The sequence below is a fragment of the Haliaeetus leucocephalus genome, unplaced genomic scaffold (assembly GCF_000737465.1).
Source record: "Haliaeetus leucocephalus isolate CR32 unplaced genomic scaffold, Haliaeetus_leucocephalus-4.0 Scaffold162, whole genome shotgun sequence".
Taxonomy (NCBI): Eukaryota; Metazoa; Chordata; class Aves; order Accipitriformes; family Accipitridae; genus Haliaeetus; species Haliaeetus leucocephalus.
In genome coordinates this window covers 15,505,531-15,524,083 of record NW_010972598.1, presented here as the reverse complement: position 1 = coordinate 15,524,083, position 18,553 = coordinate 15,505,531, and the positions used below count along the sequence as shown (strand labels likewise).

General features: G+C 40.8%; 2 protein-coding genes across 7 annotated transcripts in view; both read left to right on the top strand.

The window, feature by feature from the left end:
• The first annotated feature begins 561 nt into the window (after nt 1-561).
• NFU1 (NFU1 iron-sulfur cluster scaffold) overlaps nt 562-18,553 on the top strand; it is a 24,711-nt gene continuing 6,719 nt past the window's right edge. The window contains exons 1-9 of one of the 6 annotated variants that reach the window (XR_774074.1): nt 562-670; nt 1,997-2,103; nt 5,438-5,573; nt 8,129-8,195; nt 9,046-9,160; nt 10,355-10,418; nt 12,730-12,904; nt 14,237-14,320; nt 15,585-15,663. Coding sequence is in view for 5 of the 6 variants with exons in the window: in XM_010562876.1 (XP_010561178.1) it covers nt 2,010-2,103; nt 5,438-5,573; nt 8,129-8,195; nt 9,046-9,160; nt 10,355-10,418; nt 12,730-13,033 (780 nt within the window). In the remaining variant the exon portion in view is untranslated. The other 5 variants (XM_010562880.1, XM_010562879.1, XM_010562881.1 and 2 more) reach the window with 5 other exon arrangements.
• Nucleotides 16,130-18,553, top strand: part of GFPT1 (glutamine--fructose-6-phosphate transaminase 1) — a 35,494-nt gene continuing 33,070 nt past the window's right edge. The window contains exons 1-2 of the mRNA XM_010563032.1: nt 16,130-16,192; nt 16,634-16,739. Coding sequence (XP_010561334.1) covers nt 16,130-16,192; nt 16,634-16,739 — 169 coding nt within the window. The remainder of the gene's footprint in view (nt 16,193-16,633; nt 16,740-18,553) is intronic.

Below are 18,553 nucleotides of genomic sequence, written 5' to 3'. Positions count from 1 at the left end.
TGGTGTGGGGGGGGGGGGGGACGACGGCCATGTCGCAGTGAGCGGCACCGCGCCGGCCTCTCCTCGGTCTTCCCCTTTCCTTCCTCGCTGCAGCAGGGCGGACGAGGGTGAAGTTACTTCTTCCGACTCGTCGTTACAGACGGGCGGCGAGAGGCTGGCTCTTCCCCCGACCCCATTACAACGGCGAGGCGTTAATTCCCCCCGACTGGTAGGTGCTGAGGGCCTTCCCCTGAGGGACTGCTCGCCCCCCTCCGCACCGTGTGAGTGATGAGGGGGGATTCCCCTCACATGTACTCTGGACCATGCAACGAGGAGTAATTCCCCCCACCTGTGCTCAGGACGGTGCAACTAGGAGTAATTCCCTCTCCCCTCACGTGCACAGCATTATGCAATGAGGGGCAGTTAACTCTCCCACGTTTGTATCCTTAGGGCCAAGCAATAAGGGGAAATTCCTCCCCCTCGCCACCCCCCAGTTGCTAAAGACTGCAGTAAGGGGAAATTCAAAGGACTGCGTAGTGATGAGCACCCCTCCTGCCCTGTGTTGTGGACTGTAAAATGGACTATAATGTTTATTCCCCAAAGCTAAAGTGAGAAAGGAGAACTTTTCTCTTGGGGGACCTTCCTCGCACATCCTGTTGTGGTCTTTGTACCTGTTATCAAGATCACAAAAGTAAGCAAATAATGTGATTTAGACCTTTTCTGTATTCACGTCTCCCTCACTCACAGCAGAGAGGTCCATTTCATGAGACAGAGCTTTACTCCTGTTAACTGTGTTTGAGGAATCTGGGCCTAGGTGTAGTGCTTGTGTTCTGTTTTACGACTCCCTGAGAGAAGCAGCCTCCTCTGTTAGTAACAGCCCCTGCAGATATAATTTATTTAGTTTACCTGCTAAGGAGAAGAGAAACCAGATAATAATTAATCCTTTGTATGTAATATTTATCTGTGCTATGTGTGACACAAGGTGGCTTTTGGTTACATTTTCTGATTTTTCACTTTGCTCTGACATACACGGATGCTGTTGGCTGTGCATATATTTACAGAAATCAGATGTGCAAGCAAGTATTTACGCTTTTGAAAGAGGCCTGTTACTTTTTGCTTTTTGTCTTCACATTTTTTTCTCCCCCCCCATGCTCTCCCCCTTTTTAGCTTCATCTGAGCAGATGACACCACCCCTGTTTTGACTGCTAGTGTGAATTATGTGGCCAGTATGGAGCAGGGCCTCTTTTTAACTGGTCTGGTTTAATTCTGGAACAGTACTTGAGCGAGAATATACTGAACTTCTTTATTCCCCAAAGGGAAGAAATACATAGAGATGGGCAGGGGTGAGGTATGGCTTGGTATGTGTAGCTAGTGGAGTTTTTATCTTTTATCCAAATGTTGTCCTGGTATTTTTTTCTTAGCAGAATTGTTTGTATAAGAGTAGCTATTGCATTACCTTTTTAGCCTGTCTCATATCTTCTGAGAGTCTTACAGAAGAGCCTTATGTTTGACCAGTTAAACCCACAGAGTATAGGAGTAAATTCTGGCCTTGATTTAGCCTCAGGTGCTTGGGGTTGGATTCAGCTCAGCTGTCTTTAATCTTCTGAAAATTAGGTATTTAGCCCAAGTAGATTTCCAGGTGCTTGCTACTGTTGAAAGGAAGACAAAAGGCTTCCTTAGGGTGATTTATCCTCTTCTGTTATAGGTAAGTAAGGTGATTTGCCTGTCTTTAGTGACTGTGAAGGAGTCTAGGTTAATTTTTCAGGTGGCTAAAATTGGAGAGTTATGTCTTACTTTGTTACGAGAGAGGGAGCACTGAAAAGAGGAGAAAAGTAAGAGACGTTTTGTGATCTAGCCTGCGAGCTTGCTACATTATCTGAGAGGTTTAAGGCAGGTGAGTGGCTTGCTGAGTTCTGGGGTTGCTAGAAGCATGTGAAACGCTCTTTCTGTGTAACCTTGTAGTTTAGTAGTGTAAACTTGCAATTTAGAAATTGTTAGTAAAATTATTTTTCTCTAGGTTCTGTCGTACGATGTTAAAAGATCATAATTTGACAACTCAACGGTCTTTCCACCAACTTGCACAAAAGAAACCATTTCTTCCATCTGCTGTATGGCATAATGCAGGTAAATACTAGTTAAAAATGAATAGGTGAGTCCATTGTGAGTTTTTGTGTCTTGTGGTAATAACGAAAGCCTACTATTCTTTCTGAAATCTGAGTGTGATAACATTTCCTAGGTGGTTTTTAATGAAGTGTTAGTGCATTTGGACATTTGGAGCCGTGGGAGATGATGTGGATGGCTCACAATGTGCTTGATTATACGTTTTTTTCTGTATCATTCAGCTGCCAGGACTTATAAGGGGCTCTGTTAATGCAAAATATTTTTTGGGCTTTGCTACACTTCTTAATTTAATTTCCATCTTAGTGTAAATGTATCTGTTGTGAAAGACTGTGTTGCTTTCTGTCCTGCTTCAGCTGCTGAGCTCTGCCAGATAAAATTGCTGGCCATCCAGATAGAACCTAGCAAGGATGAAAGCAAAGCCTTTCATTTTTATAGCTGCAATATTTTCTTTTTTTAATTTTCCCCCTCTTGAACATGCATCCATGTATGGTGCATTAATGATGTTCTCCATTAATATTATCTGCAACTTGGTATTACCCTGACAACATGATGTTTAAGATTGAGCTTGTTGTACCTAACATTTTCTTTGGTAGGATGGTAATGCTCAGAAAAGAAAAAAAAAAAATTAAAAAAAAATAAAAATCTGTGAAACTTGCACCGCAGAAAAACATTGTGCTTTTATACCTGCCTGAGGGATTTAACTGCTCTCCAATGCTGTAGCAAAAAGAATCTGCAGGTGCTGTTGCATGGAATTAGTCACAAATGGAAATCTTATTTAAATGAGTCGCTCAGGCAGAAGTTTCTTTTTAATTTTGATTTCAGAGAAGTCCAATCTTGTCTGGTCCAGCACCATTTTTTGTATTTCAGTTCTAATCAACAGGCAGACTCTGATAAGTAGACTTAGTATTTTATCTGCTTCTGCAAGCGTCCTACTAAAGTCAGCCTCTCTTTGGTATCTTGAGCAGATGGCAGAACAGAATAACAAGCAGGTATACGCAGTGTTCCGCAGAGGTTTGAAAGAAATGATATAGATGCTAGATATAAATACAGCCCGTTACCAATGACTGAATAACAAATTCCAAATGAGTTATTCACAGCTGCGCAAAGAACTCTCCAGGTTGATTGACGATTGGAAAACCTGGTCTTCAGATCTGCAGATCTTCAACTGCAGAAGACACTTTTAAAATACAGAGCCTACCCATGTGGACACCTTTTCTGAGAGCTGATACAGCCATTTGTGTTTTAGGATGTTAGGAATGCTAGATGAACAACGTACGATAGCTGTTGGTGACTCACTGCTTTCAAAAAAAGGGCGGAGAGTACTCCATTTACACCATCCAAATACCCGTTGTTGCTTATTTGTTAACTACACTGTTACGCTGGATGTGATTTTTGCATGCCAGCTGTATCTGGAAGATGAGTAGTTCTTCCATACCCATAGATAAAGCTGACTAGTTGCTTGCTCTGTCAGGATTATTCTTTTCATGTTGAAACTAAATGCTTCTGTGCTAAGTCTTTTTTTTCCTTTTAAAAAAAAAATAGAAAAGAAAATGTAGCCTGTGCGTACTTTCCCATTGTGTATGTTCAAGTCAAATGGATTGTTACCATGACAGGCACATGCAGTAACAATTTGGCAATATATAAATAGCGTGATTTGTCATCTAATACTAGGGAGTCATGAGCAAAATGGCAGTTTACGAAAATGAAAATGTCAGCTCTTTTTGCTGCTTTAAATTCCTCTATTGCATTTTTTTTGAAGTTATGTGAGCTTGTTTCTCAAGTATAATTTATCTATAAATATTAGTTCCTAGAGATTTTTGGTTTTAAAATGCATTTTTTTCTTTCCTGAATGTTCATTTATCACTTTGTTATTTGATGTGCAGGAAGAGTTAGGAAGAAGGAGAACTAGAAAGAGAATTAGAAGATGTGAGACTGTCCCTAGCTGATGTTCAACTTCAGTGGGACGTCAGGCATATGCTGTGTGGACATGTCTACAGGAAAATAAGCTATTAAATGCACACCGTTAAATGTAGAGTATTAAATTTTAGTCAAGATCAGTTTTTTTACACTATTCTAGTGAGACAGACCTGTGCTGCAAAAGGAACTTCATTTAAAATTTATCTTTTAAACATCTTTACTAGTGAATTGTAAATAATGTTATTTTTAATTGTTTGGTCAGTTCAGTTTCTGGAAGTTAACTGACAGTTTGCAGTAATTTTTCACTCTGAAAAATATAAGCAGGGCGCGGTTCACTGTAACTATTGCTATGCTTGTTTTTCTTTTTTTAGAGTGCTGAAAAATGAAATAAAAACCCCTATAAATTGTGTATCTTCGAGAGGGTTAGTAAAACTGATTATGCTTTGAACAGTAAGTGATAATGCTGGAGAAGGGACTTCACAGCATTTGAAGATCATAAAATAAAAAACCTAAATGCAACAGAGAAATGAAGGTTGGATCTCTTGGCCTTCAGTAGAAGGCGAGGATGGTACTGGCGTCATGCAGTTTGATGCTGTTGCAGTAGCATGCTTTTTAGTAAATGAAAATTAGTAAAAGAAGCAAAGACAGCTAAGCACCACACAGCCACTCGCTCACTCCTCTCCCCTCCCAGGAGGAAGGGGAGGAGAATTGGGGGGGGGAAGTAAAACTCATGGGTTGAGATAAGAACAGTTTAATAACTAAAATTAAAAAAAAACAAAAACCAGTAATAATAATTGTAATGAAAAGGAATATATTCAAAAAGACAGAAATTAGACCCAAGAAAAGACATGTGATGCACAATGCAATTGCTCACCACCCTCTGACCAATGCCTGAGCAGCAATCCACCCCTCCCAGCCAACTCCCCAGAGTTTGTATACTGAGCACAGTGTTCTATGGTATGGGATATCCCTTTGCCTAGTTCGGGTCAGCTGTCCTGGCCATGCTCCCTCCCAGCTTCTTGTACCACTGCTTGCTGGCAGACCACGGGCAACTGAAAAATCATTAACTTTGGATAAGCCCTACTTAGCAACAGCCAAAAAAATCAGTGTGTTACCAACATTATTCTCATACTAAATCCAAACCACGCTGTACCAGCTACTAGGAAGAAAATTAACTCTATCCCAGCCGAAACCAGGACAACAAGGTTCCATTTATCATCTTGTTCCCTGCGAGATAACATGCCTGGGTTTATCAGTCTTTGTGTCAGTCTGGAGGCTTTCATGGAACGCATTGCATTGTGTTTTTAAAGTATCATTGCTGCACAGGCTGCTGTTTGCTATAGCACAGTCATCACCCTGGTCTTTGTCTTTCTTTTAAGCTACTTAGGTTTGATTACATAATTTTATTTTTAATTTCCAGTAAGAGGCATGTTTATTCAAACTCAGGACACACCAAATCCAAATAGTTTGAAGTTTATTCCAGGGAAGGAAGTGCTGGAGTCAAGGACTATGGAGTTTTCCACACCAGCTGCAGCATTTTGCTCACCTTTAGCAAGGTATTACTAAACGTGTCATAATTTGTTTGGGGGGCCAGTATGGGCTGCATGTCTACAACTGATGGTTTTAAGCACAGCTTCTGGTCATTCTGCTCCTCCTTATACTCAGGAGCAGCTTGGTTGGGTTTAAGTTTTTAATGCTGCTTTACTTCTGCATAAAATTAAAGCTGGGAAGATTGTCATTACTGAAGTAGTCTTTCTGTGTGTCTGTACTCCCCACAGCTATATCACAGCAGAATGCATCACTGTCTAGTTTATGCAACTGGATTGAGTGGTATTATAAACCAGTATTCTTGAACAGTTGCTGCATCACAGGCGGGACCTCTGGGCCTGATTTTGCAAAATCATTCCCATCAGAATACACTTAATTCAAGTAGTTACTTGGAAAGCATGCAACTTTTCAGAATTGGGAAATAGATGGCATAAGGAAGTAAATAGTCCCCAAATACTACAAATTAAATGTAGTAGCTTGCTTGCTTTAGCAGATGTTGGTGCCAACCTGAACTTCAAAGCCAATGGATTTTTCTTTCACAGAAGATTTGTAAAGTTTCAGTCAAAGGAAGGCCAGTTTTGGTCCACTCTTTCAGGCTGGCTCTGTAACAGGTCTTGGGAGTTGCAGCTTTCAATACCAAAATGCATAATCTGGAGTAAGAATTGCTGAGCGGATAATCAATTCGTATCATCTTGGTATAGAAGGGGTTTGGAGCACCATCACAAGCCTCTCTGGGAATATTTGGAAGCATCCGTTTTGCATGTTTGTCATTGCTTTCACATTAGCATGTGAAAAGAAACTTTAGCCGTTACATGGGTGGAAGGGCTTCAATTTGAGGGTGAGATCTAGAAATGCTGCAGTAGGTTACCTCCAGAGATCCCAGTTTAAGATGTCTTTGTGCATATTGGAAGAATTACATGCAAAAGTAGAAGCTGTTTCATGTGACAGTCTCTCCAGGAACTGCAGGGTTATCAAACATGCAGCTCTGACATTTCCAAAGGTCTCTTGCAGAGTTGTTGGAGAGCAAACAGGATCGTTAGAAGCAAAGTTCTGTGACTTAAAGTAATAAATACAACATGGAAGGTTTTTGAGGACATCAAAACGTGTTAGCGGAATCCTGAAGCTGTGAGATATGATTATGCCAAAGTGCATCAGGTTGCAGAATGAAATCGACTGTCAGAAAGTGGCTTTTTGTTGTCATACATCTGCAAGTAGACGTTTTCATCAAAGAAGATATATGTGCTAGAATATGTACCATGGCAAAACAGCTTGATTGTGCATGTTGTACAGGTTAATGGTAAAAAATTGTCTACTGTATATCGTTAAACCCCAGATTATGTTTTTTGTAAATGGAATACTCTTTTCTTTTAAAAAGGAATATTCATTTTCCAAAGAAGTCATAAAAGCTTCATAAAGCAGAGGGGAGAATTATTTAATAGATCTAGGATGATTTGGGGCACTTGCATAATTCCATTGTTTAATGGTTTGGTTGGTTTAGTGATATAAAAGCCCAGTACGTGTGTAACTGTTTTATGTGTGGAAATTCTTTCAAACAGGTATTGTGAAATCTCTTCTGTCACCTTTCATCATGCATACCTTTATGATAAGATTTCCAGTTCCTGCATTCATGGCATTTTTGATGTTTTCCAGTCTTTCAGGAGAATATCTTACCCCCTGCCTTAATTACAAAAATGCTCTCAGAGCCTTATGCTCTATTTAATGCCAGGTGCTTCCTACTTTTAATGATTTTTTTTTTTTTTTAAACTCTTCAGGAGTAGATTCATTTATTTATTCTGTAGATTAATTTGTTGGGTTTTATTTAACCATTTGTGGAAATTGGTGTTTACATTCTCATTCTGCTTTTTATACTTAAAATATTGTCAAAAACATGCTCTTTCCTATCATCTAAGTTCTTGTTTTGCTTTGAATGTGTGCTAATTTACCACCTGGTTGTTTGGTGCTGTTGGTGCTGTATGGGCCATCTCAAGCAATTTATTATGAATCTTGAGCCTTTACTAAATCTTCAAATTTTTCATGTGCCATGCAAATGACTAAAAATACTGAAGATTGCTCACAAAGTGAATTGGTGTGTTAAAGCCTGGTGGACTGCTTGGCACTAATCCTTTTATTTGGCAACAGAGTTGAAGGCAGTTTTTATAGAGCTGAATTACTTTAAATAACTTGCTTTAATCTAAGGAACATTCCTTGTGTTTGCACTAGCCCTACCTGAAACAATAGATATCTACTGGTTTTGTTGCTGAACAAATACCTTTTTATATACAGAATATAATTTTGCCTCTCAAAGAAGAACTGGAGAGAGAGTAACTCTTTCACACATCTTGTGGAAAAGTCCTGTAAGATGTGTTCAGTTTTACGATGTACACTGCTTCACAGCAGGATCTCCTGGCTCTTACTAAGCTGTAGGTGAAGTAACTCCAAGTTCCTGGTAATGGCTCTGGGTTTAGTGCTTATTTTTGTCTAGAAGTGTATTCTAGATGTTTATTTCTGTGACATTTGCCTGAAATGTATGTGCATTTTTTGATTTTTTTTGTTTTCCTAACAGGCAGTTATTCAAAATTGAAGGAGTTAAAAGTATTTTCTTTGGACCAGACTTCATCACAATCACCAAGGTGAGCAGAACAGAGATTCAGATGTACTAAAAGATGAGCTGAGACTCAGCTGTCTAATAGACGGCCATACAGAAGAGCTAGTCAGACTCCTGGACACGCGTAGCGAAAGTACCAGAGGCAATGTTCACAAGTGGCATAAAGGAAATTGACTTAAATATAAAAGAAAAAAAATCACAATGCATGGGTGAGCACTGGAATAGGTTGTCCAGGGAAGCTGTAGATTCTTTAATCTTAGAAGTGGTCGATGTTGGGCTAGATGAGGCCCTGTGCAATGTGGTCAAGGTGGAAGTTGGCTCTGTGTCAAACAGGAGGCAGGACTAGATGACATCCAGAGAATGCTTCCAAAGGAGATGATTGTATGACCAGGATGGAGTGTGTTGTAGGCAGTGTTGTGTTTACCCAAGGTGTGGAGCTTGTCAGCAGAGGTAAGGTGTTGCGTAGTAACTGTGCAGTTATGCTCTTACGTGTGAAGAGCAGAGGGCAATTCAGTGAATGATAATTTGGCTCGAAATTAAATGGAATCAAAGAATCTTGAGTCTCTGAAACAACTTGGTAAAAATATGTGTCAAATAATGTATTTAGGAGTCTGTCTTTTTCACCTCTTCTTAGGTAATATTTTAATAGCACTTGGCTTGCAAACAAGGAAACCTTTCTGTTGACTATTATAAATTGAGTCTTACTGTACTTTTTTGGCAAAGCTGGACTTGACAAAACTATGAAATAAAATTCATGCATCGCATGTGAGAGGCCATTATGATAATTTTAACATAAGAATCTCTGCCTAACTTATTGTTAGGAGGCAGATACTCTGTTTTCATTTTTTTTTTCCCCTCCCTTCTGATTCTCATAGGAGAGTGAAGACCTGGATTGGAATTTACTGAAACCAGATATTTATGCAACTATAATGGATTTCTTTGCCTCTGGCCTACCTGTAGTTACTGACGAGGCACCTAGGACAGATACAGGTAAATCAAACTCCTCAGGAAGACGCCAGTATCTGCCCTTGAGTTTAGTTTTTTGACATACAGAAGAGCCTCCACTTGGCCCTCAGAAAAGCATGCAGGAGAATTTAAAGTGAAAACTGCTAAAACCAACACAGGAGAGAATTTGTAGAATGTGCATGTTCTAGCAGAAGCAGTGCTGCACTGTCTAAAAGAGATGCTTACCCATGAATATAAAGCTTTGTTCTCATCTGCTGTAATATGAAGAGTAGATCTTCACAGGAGCTGTGCTGAACTATGTGTTTTGGCAGCGTGGACCATATTCTGTTATACTTTGTGTGTGTGAAATATTTTTGCAAGAACCAAGGCTGTCTTTAGAAAGCTATGGGGTGTTGCTGCATATCCTGTTTGTATGGGCACCTACAAAGGGTGTTATTTCCATCCTTAAATCAAAAAAGAGTGCTCAGGGTTAATGTCCATGTCTTAATGATAGGTTTATGGTCTTAAATGAACAAGATATAGTAAGAAGTCTTTTCCAAACTGTAACAGAAAGTAACTGAGACTAACTTATAATTTAACTCAAGGGCAGTATTTTGCCTTTAATTTTCTCATTTGCAACTTACAGACTTAAACAATTTTTCCAGTGTTTTAAGGAAGTTGATGACTGTTGAATTCCTCTCTGCTCTGTTACGTCTGGATTTAATTTCAATATTAACATAGACTTCGTTTTATTTGAAAAAGTTGTCTTTAAAAATGCTTCTGCGGGACTAACACTGAGCTTAAAATTGCATCCCGAGCTGCTAAACTCCGACATGTTTATAATTCTTCTCCTGCTGAATTTTTTAAATTGCTAAAACTTTCCTTCTGAGGACCCTGCCTTAACCCATGCATCCTTATTGAATGTTAGTTCTTGCTTCCTTTCATGCATCCTTATTGAATGTTAGTTGTTGCTTCCTTTAAAAGGTGGCATTACTATTGTCTGTTAAGGCCTTTGCCTGTTGAGAACAACTCTGATCCAGTACTGGTTTTTGTTGGCAAAAGCCTGGGACGTAAACAAGGATAATGCAGAAAAAGATACTCTGAATTAAGACTTCTGCCTTTTGGTTTCAGTCATCTCAGCAATGTTTTTATGCTATTTCATTCTGCCATTACGGATATACAGTGTTAATAATCGGAATTCTCTCCAAGTTCTGATGTGCACATTTTTCTTTTCCCAAGCTGCATCAGAAGAAGATGATGAAGTTGTACTGATGATTAAAGAACTTCTGGATACAAGAATAAGGTAGGCTGGGAACATTACTGCTAGGTGGAGTGAGTTAGTCTTGGGTTTTGAGTTTATTTGGGGAACAGTGCGTTTTTCTTTCAGTATGTGCGATTTCGTGATTCCATATCTAGTGTGGGGGTTTGAAGTGCAAAATTGGCCAGAGCTGAGAATGCTGTTTCCTCTAATTGAAGACTTTCCACCAAGTTTTCCTGTTTAAGCAAACTATGTGCTGAACGGAGTCCGTATTGCTGAGTGATTTTTGGATCAGTGTATTAGTCTTACCCTCCTCCATAATGCATTTAAACAGGTCCATTGGGCTTAACCTGGCTATTTTTAAACAGGGAAAACAACACAATCTTTGCCTTTACGGTAACTCTTTTTTTCCCTTGTTGTATTCGTCTCTGTTGTATTTGTACTTGTCCTTCTCTTCCAAGTATTCCAAAGTAGTTTGTACTCTTCTGTTATACACCAAAGGAAAATTTACTCGTGGGTTTCCCTTGCTGTCTAGGCTTCAATGGATTTTGTCCTTGCATTCTGTTGCAATTTTATCGGTATTTTGACACAGCTTGAATTTAGAAACTGGTGGTAACTAATGAAGTCTCAAGAGTGGCTACGGATCGTGTTGTTCACCTGAAGTATATTTTTATGCTTGTTAATTGCCTTCCAAAGTGAACTGAAAGGAATAAGCAACTTGACATTTTAGATGCAGGGGAAAATGTCTGATGTGTTTCTGAAGCTGTGATATCCAATGGCAGCATCTTCCCCAGCTTGCAGATTGCAGGAACCAGAAATGTGTGTGTGGGTCAAAATCATGGAATTCAGTTTAATTTTTCCAGAAGCTATGACAAACTTTGGCTTTTTTATTTCTTTTCTTTTTTTTTTTTTTTTAGATGCTGCATTTTAAAAGTGATATTTAAAAATACCATTTTGGTTATCTCACAGCTGACGCATGGTACTGGTTAATTTTCCTGAAAGGAAAGAAGGAGAAAAGCAGAAATAAGCTGGAACATTTTTCCCAAGCATATGCACTAAGTGTTGAAACGTGTAACCCAGTTACACTGTTGTACAAAGCCACGATAGAAACTAATATTAAGGAGGCCCTGCTCTTGCTGGGTTTGTGGTCATTGAAGCTCCCTCTGGTGTGTTAGTCCTTGATTTCCCAGTGGCCTTTTGTAACGGTTGCAGAATTTCTACCCAATTTTCTGGTTTTCCCCACCTATTTCTGTCGTTCATTTCCTTCCCCCTCTGCCCCTCAGTGGATCAAGAAGCCATTGATGAGAATATTAGCAGTAGTGTATATTACTTCATTTTATAGCAGGGTAGTTTACAGAAGCTATATATAAACCAGTGGTACATACAGAGCATTTATTGTTTAGTCGATCAAAAATATGTGCAGAGAAGTTGTCAGAAGGTGCAGGATGGAGGGAATGTAGATCTGAAAGATCTTGTAGTGTGTCAAAAAAGTTAATTTCAAAGAAGAAAAATGGGATTTTTAGTCATGTTCTTTGGCTTTCTGGAATGGAGATAATTTGCTATGGTGAGCTGTTAATAAATGTGTCAGATTCATAGATTATTCTCTTAGGAGTGTAGTTCTCAGAGAGTTATTTTGGAAGTCAGTATAAAGAGCTTCTGTTAGAGTAACTTGATGGTTTTAGCTTGGTCTGGAAAAATGTTGCTATGGGGATACAGTTACAATGCTGGGCATTTGTTGCTTGCAAAAGGGGACCAGGCTGCAGAAATGCTAATAGTACGAGGATCTTATCAGATGCTGGTTTCTTCCCCCATTAGCAGGATTAAGCTTTTATATTTGGAGCATTTTTCTGTCTTGTGTAAACTATGGTGAACTGCGTATTTATTTATGGAAGCACTTAAGGACTTCTTATCACTGTCCCTAGTCAGGTAACAGATGCACATGCATCATATAGTAGGACACACACCTGTTATATTTGGCACATAACTGAGGCAATTATTGTTACATGTGGGGAGGGCCTCAAGGCAAACCAGTATGCCTTTGCAGGCTGACTCAAGCTCTACTCTGAGGTGCTTACCCTCGCCCCTAGAATTTCAGCGATTCCTTCGTATGCTGCTGCATCCATTGCAAATATGTTTTGCTTAATTTTCCTACGGAAAAACAGTAGCCGTCAATGTGAGAGAGTCCAGCAAAGTATGAGTGGTTGGAAATTTGGACCAGGTGGTTGTAGAGAAAGAGGGCTTTAGTTACTGTCTTGACAGTTCTTTGTGTGTATTAAATTTGAGCTTTACTAAAGATTTCTGGAAGGAAACATATTTCAGCTATACTTGCTTTAAATTGAGTATCGTGTTCCATCAGGCCGACAGTGCAAGAAGATGGTGGTGATGTTATTTATAAAGGCTTTGAGGATGGGATTGTGCAGCTGAAGTTGCAGGGTTCATGCACCAGCTGTCCCAGTTCCATCATCACCTTGAAGAATGGGATACAGAACATGCTCCAGTTCTACATCCCTGAAGTAGAAGGCGTGGAACAGGTGGGTTGGTGTTTTCTTTTAAATGGCAAAGAAGGTCTTTGTTCCTTTCCAGCATGGACAGGCTGGCAATTTAAGCAAAAGTACAGGATGTATAGATGCAGTTTTTCCAAGTCAGAAGCTGTATTTTAGCAAAAGATACAGAACTCTGCAGAGTCCTGTACAACCCCCTTGCGCCAAAATGTGCTGGAGACTGCCTGGCTGGAAAGCAGCTTTGCAGAAAAGGACCTGGGGTCCTGGTGGATGCCAAGTTGAACTTGAGCCAGTGATGTGCCTTTATGGCGAAGGTGGCTGACGATCTCCCGGGCTGTATTAAGGAGAGTGTTGCCAGCAGGTTGAAGGAGGTGATCCCTCGTTGGACTCTCTCCAGTATGTCCACGTCCCTCCTCTACTGAGGAGCCCAGGATTGGACATGCTGTGTTTGCCAGTGATTGTTACCTTTGTGCTTTGGTGACTTTGTGTGATAATAAGGGACAAGCTTTTGTCCCCTAAAATGCAGATTCTTTTGCTTTCTTATTGAAAATCTGATATGCTGTAGTGATTGTTCTAGTGGCCTTTGTAATAACTTCACCAGCTCCTATTATTTCGGCCACGTTACCTCCTGGCATTTTTGATTGCAGGTTTTTCTTACCTCCCTCATGTGACCATTGTCATTCAGCGGTGTAGAATAACTGCTGTTCTTCTTGGGTCCAGCAAGGATTTAATGTAATAAATTCTCTATGCAGTCCTATGGGACTGAGAGTTTAATGTGTTTACCTAAGCTACTTGTGGATTTACTTTCAGGTTGTTGACGATGATGATGACCTGGAGAAAGAAGCAAATTCTACCTGAGCTAGCATCATCTATGGCCTCTTGGTGTATGTAAACTATCTTTGTGCTGAGGAACAACCAAATTTGCCTTTCTTTTCAGAAAAATAGTTGCACTTGTATCTGTGAAAATGTATCATCAGTTTAAGCAGTTTGTCCACTAATTTATTAAATGCCCTGCATTCAAAAAAGACTCCTTTTGCTTTACTTTGTACTATTTCTTAAGAAGGAAATGGTGGGCTTTAAAAATGGTGGTGCATCTCTCCATTGTTCTTTTGTACAAAAAATTTAAGAGTGGAAAAAAAACCCAGAAGGCAGAAGTAAAGTTTCTTGACTGTTTTTTGTGCAATAGAAATATTAAATGTTTATTCCCCCAAACCTCCTTATGGGGCTTGCAGGACTATCTGCCCTTGCTCTATAGCTGGGAAATTTGGGAATGTTAATTTATCAAGTCTTGTTAAAAAGCTTTTGATTCATATCAATTTTTTTGTGTGAAAAATAACCTATAACTTCAACTGTTCCTTTTAGAGGATGTAATATTGCCATCACTTGTGGAAAGTTACCTACTTGCTCACTACCACTGTGCAAACAATAGCAACAGAAAGAAAAAACGTGAGTTGTTTGTTATAAAAATTGTATCTTTTAAAATAAATGTTAGAAGATGATCCTTATCAGCTTTAGTAAGTAGAGAGACTAATTAGCTTATTTAGAAGTAAAATTGTTCAGCCACCGTTAGTGGTCTGTTTAAACTTGCGAAAGATGATTTCTCAACGTAATACTCCAACATCAAGATGAATGTGCAGTGCTTAAGGGCATAAATTACATTCGTAGGGTAGCAAAGAAAATTAACGTGTTTACCTATGCCATATCCTGTTTGCTCCTTCTGCAGTGCCAAAGGGCACAGCATTATAACTTGGCTGCCCTGGCTGAGTGAGGGAAGACGTGGCAGAGCAGAACACGTTCCAGTTTTAAAGACTATGGGAAGAGAAATATTTATTAGTCTGAAATTGAAATACGTAAATCAGGCTTCGCAAGTACTTCTGTTTACTTGCCCACGTAGGACTTAATTTCTTCCTGGTGCCTAGCTTTAGCAGATGGCTTTGCTAATGGAAATACTATTTCTTCTTTGTGCTGCCATAATTGAGCCGAGTTTGTGGTCATTATTTGGCTTACGGTTATAATCATATTCCCTGCGTGCAAGGATTTGACAGCCTCCGGTATGTTCCCCTCTTCCACTCCTCGCCAGTGTAATTCCACTGAGTCCCTAAACAGGATCAATTAAGTCAGTGGAGAATCTTTTATATAGCATGCAGATCAGCATATGGTAGCCATAAACTTTGTATTACTTGTTAGAAATTTGAAAATAAATATTTTCGCAAAATATTTCTTCAGCTTTCATGGAGAGTAATAACCTACAGTCATTTAAATTACCCACTCAGGATTTGGAAATTGGTTTGAAATTATCGTGTTTTCTTTACCCTGTTACGAAGTACGCGGTGCCTGATCTTACAAGTGTACTGATGACAAAATTCCCCTCGAGGTAGGCTCAGACTATCCAAAAGAGAGCTTGTGCAAACGTTATCGCCATGTTCTTCTTTGTCAGCAAACCATAGAATGGCGAGTAATGTTTCTGGTTTCTCAAAAATAGAGCTTTTTAGGCCTAATTTGTCAATTTAATGTACTATATAAGCCAAAACTTAAACAGCAGAGTAGCTGTTTTGTGTGTTAAATAAAAGGTGCCTCTTAAAGATGTGGTCTTTATTCTTCAATTGAGCAGTACTGATCTCTTCCAGGTACAGTAAGAATCCAGTTCTGCTGCTGTCTGTCTTTGTATTTCCAGTCTTGTTTTTAATGGGGTTTTGATTTGTACGAATAGGACCAAATTAAGCCTGCGTGTACTGAGGCTGAAGATTAAGCATCTTGTGATCTCGAGACTGAAGAGATTCCATGTCCAGCATGTATCCTGTGTGTCTTCAAGTTCCTCAAGCTCTGTCACGGAGAGAGAAGCGTGTAACGCTCGCATCCCATCCTTTTTTATCTGTTCTGTCCCACTACAAAGTAAGCTCTTTAGGGCAGTGGTTGCCTTTCTACAGCATAAGGCAATGGGGAGGGGGCTCTCCAGCTCTGGATAAACAAAAGCAGAGGGAGGGGGTTCAGTGCCAGTTCTCACTGGGGGAACAAAACAAAACCCAACTGTTTTTGCAGCATTGACAATAACCATAAACTCTAATACTATGATAGCCCAACGTGGTAAAATCGTCGGCCCAAATCATTAGGAGTTTCTGCGTGAACCTTTCAAGGTCTGTCTGGAACAGCTTAGTTCATGGAAAGAATCCCTGTTAGTGAGAGGTGTCCCGTCTCCTCTGCTCACCCAAAAAACCTTTCCCATTCACAGACACTGAGGCAAACAGGAATATAGTAATGACTGTTCCAACATTTAGCTTGGGAGTTGATGAGGTGGCCAGCGTCCTCTGTGGCACTATGGTATGTAATGTGATGTTCTTGCAGTTCTTTTTTTAAAGAGGGCTCTTCAGTTAGGGGGTGGGAAGTTGGGCTGAACTGTAATGCTCAGGTCAGCAAGGTTTTTTTGACTGTGAGGTTTTTCTATAAAGTGCAGTTAGTCATTCCTTTTAAAATAGTAATGACTGCTTGAAATTATTCTGGTATTTTTTAAAGGAGAAAAGTACTTTGTTATTTTTGCTGTGCCATAGATAAGTGCAAAGTTACAGTCTGCCATTCAGCCATTTTTGTTTTCCCCCGTGTTGGATAGAGAAAACACGCAATCCATTCATGTTTCCTAAGCACTGTTTTAGCACTCTTTTACAGGAAAAGTTGATTACAGCTATCTAAACTCTTTTCATCTTGAAACTGTTCACAGGTGGACATGTGCTTTTTGTCAGGATGTGACTCATTGCATGCTTCTAGGAGAAATTAGCCTGTTTGTCTATAAGGCAGTCTTCCAATAGCACTGTAGTGTATGGTGCGAAGCAATCGACAGCCACAGCGTTCGCTGACAGCATTTTTGGAGCAGGTACTTTCAGTGTAGTAGGAGGAGGAAATAGCTCCCGTTACCTGATGTTAATATTCAAAATGCATTATGTCAGGGAACACAAAACATGCTCTTTTCCGGGGGTTGATAGTTTGCAGTCTATCTAAAAGGCGGGACTTCAGCCAAAACTTCTATTTGAAGTGAAGTGTGTTTTGCTTAGAGGAGAAGGAAGCAGGTATTGTTTTCCCAACCGTGACCCCTTTCTGTTAATTTTATAAAAGGCTCGGTTTGGGCAACTGCTTTCACGTTTCTCCGTTTGGTAGTAAATTGCACATCCACGTCCGTGCTAACTATACATGGTAGTAAACCCATGTGCCATATGTACAGCAAGCCTCAGAATAAAGTAGCAGGTTATGTAGGGGATAAATACTGGCTTGGGGTGGGGGGTGGCTAAATAGCCAAACACATGGAGCCATATTTCTGTATGTGTAAAATTCTGAGCAATTTGCACCCGATTAGTATATATGGCTGGATGAGTTAGCCTCAATGTGAGGGATGCATTTTTATAACATCGAGTATGGTATAGGTTTAAATTGTAAAGTTTGGTATTTGGTGTGCTGCTGATGTGAACTGTGTATTTTGGGAGTGTTTGTCAGGCCTGTCCATGCTCCTTCAGGTCTGGGGCATCCCTCGTTATAAGTAGGGTCATATCTTTTCATTTGTCTTCAGACAAGGCGATCAGTTATTTTAGATTTGTCGCGAATACCTTAAGAAATTCCACGAGCGGTAAGAAGTCATGAACTGGGAGCTACTGCAGGGCAGCAAAGAAACCCTCGATACAGAAATAAACCAGCAGATGAATCGGGTGTGCCGAGGAGATGGGTTCGAACAGTGGCCAGAGCAGTATTTCTGTTGGTCACCTTTTGGTTTGCACTATTACGGTGGGTTTGTAGTCCCCTTCTCCTCTAGGAAATGAACTTCCACTGCCATGAGGCGTTCAGCTTCCTAATTAAAGGTGGTGGTGGGAGAGCAGAGTTTGAGGTCAGCCCTCTTCCACTTTCACAACTGACAGAGGGGAGATGAAGCACTGGGGGGTTTGGTTCCAGGTGGCCGCTCCGCACCAGCCGGTGGTAGGAACTGGGATGAACTGCCCCGGGTCGGTCCTGTGACGGCCTCGCCGCTGAGCAAGATCAGCGGTGCGGCCGGGCGTGCTGGCTGCGGACTTTCCGTGTTTCTTTGATCGGTGACCTTCCTGCTGGTGTTTGTTCAGACAGGTTCTTCTAGAACCAAATGCAAAATCCACCCCGGTCCTGGTGTTTTTTTATGTATGCTAAGGTTGTTGGTTGTTTTGTAGGCTTTTCAAGGAAATCTTTCTTCATTGACTTTCCAGTGTTGAGATCAGCAAACAGCGTTGTTCTTGAGAAGGGATTGTGCTATCTTTTTGCAGCCTTAGGCTTTTAATAAGTTATCCAAACAGTACGTGATGGCGGTAGTTATGTGTTGACGGCGTAACGGGGCCAGCCGGCTGTACGAACGGATGGCCGCGCCGGTCCCGGTTTGCTTTGCAGGTTCCTCTTGATGGTTCGGTTCCCTCTGCTCCTGCCCAGGTGCCATCATGGGGCGGTGACCGTGGGACGGGAGAAGACGGGCCACGTGGACGGGGGGGGAGGATGTCCCCCGTGTCGCGGAGGGCGGAGCGGAGCCTGGCGCGGCCGCCTCTCCACCGCCGGAGCTCGGAAAAGCCGGGGGAGGGGGGATGTTCAGCATTCCGCACTCGGTCCTCCCCGAGCGCCCGGTGCTCCGGCCCTCCCGCACGGTACAAGGAGGAGGGGGGGCGGGAAGCCTTTTGTCCGTGT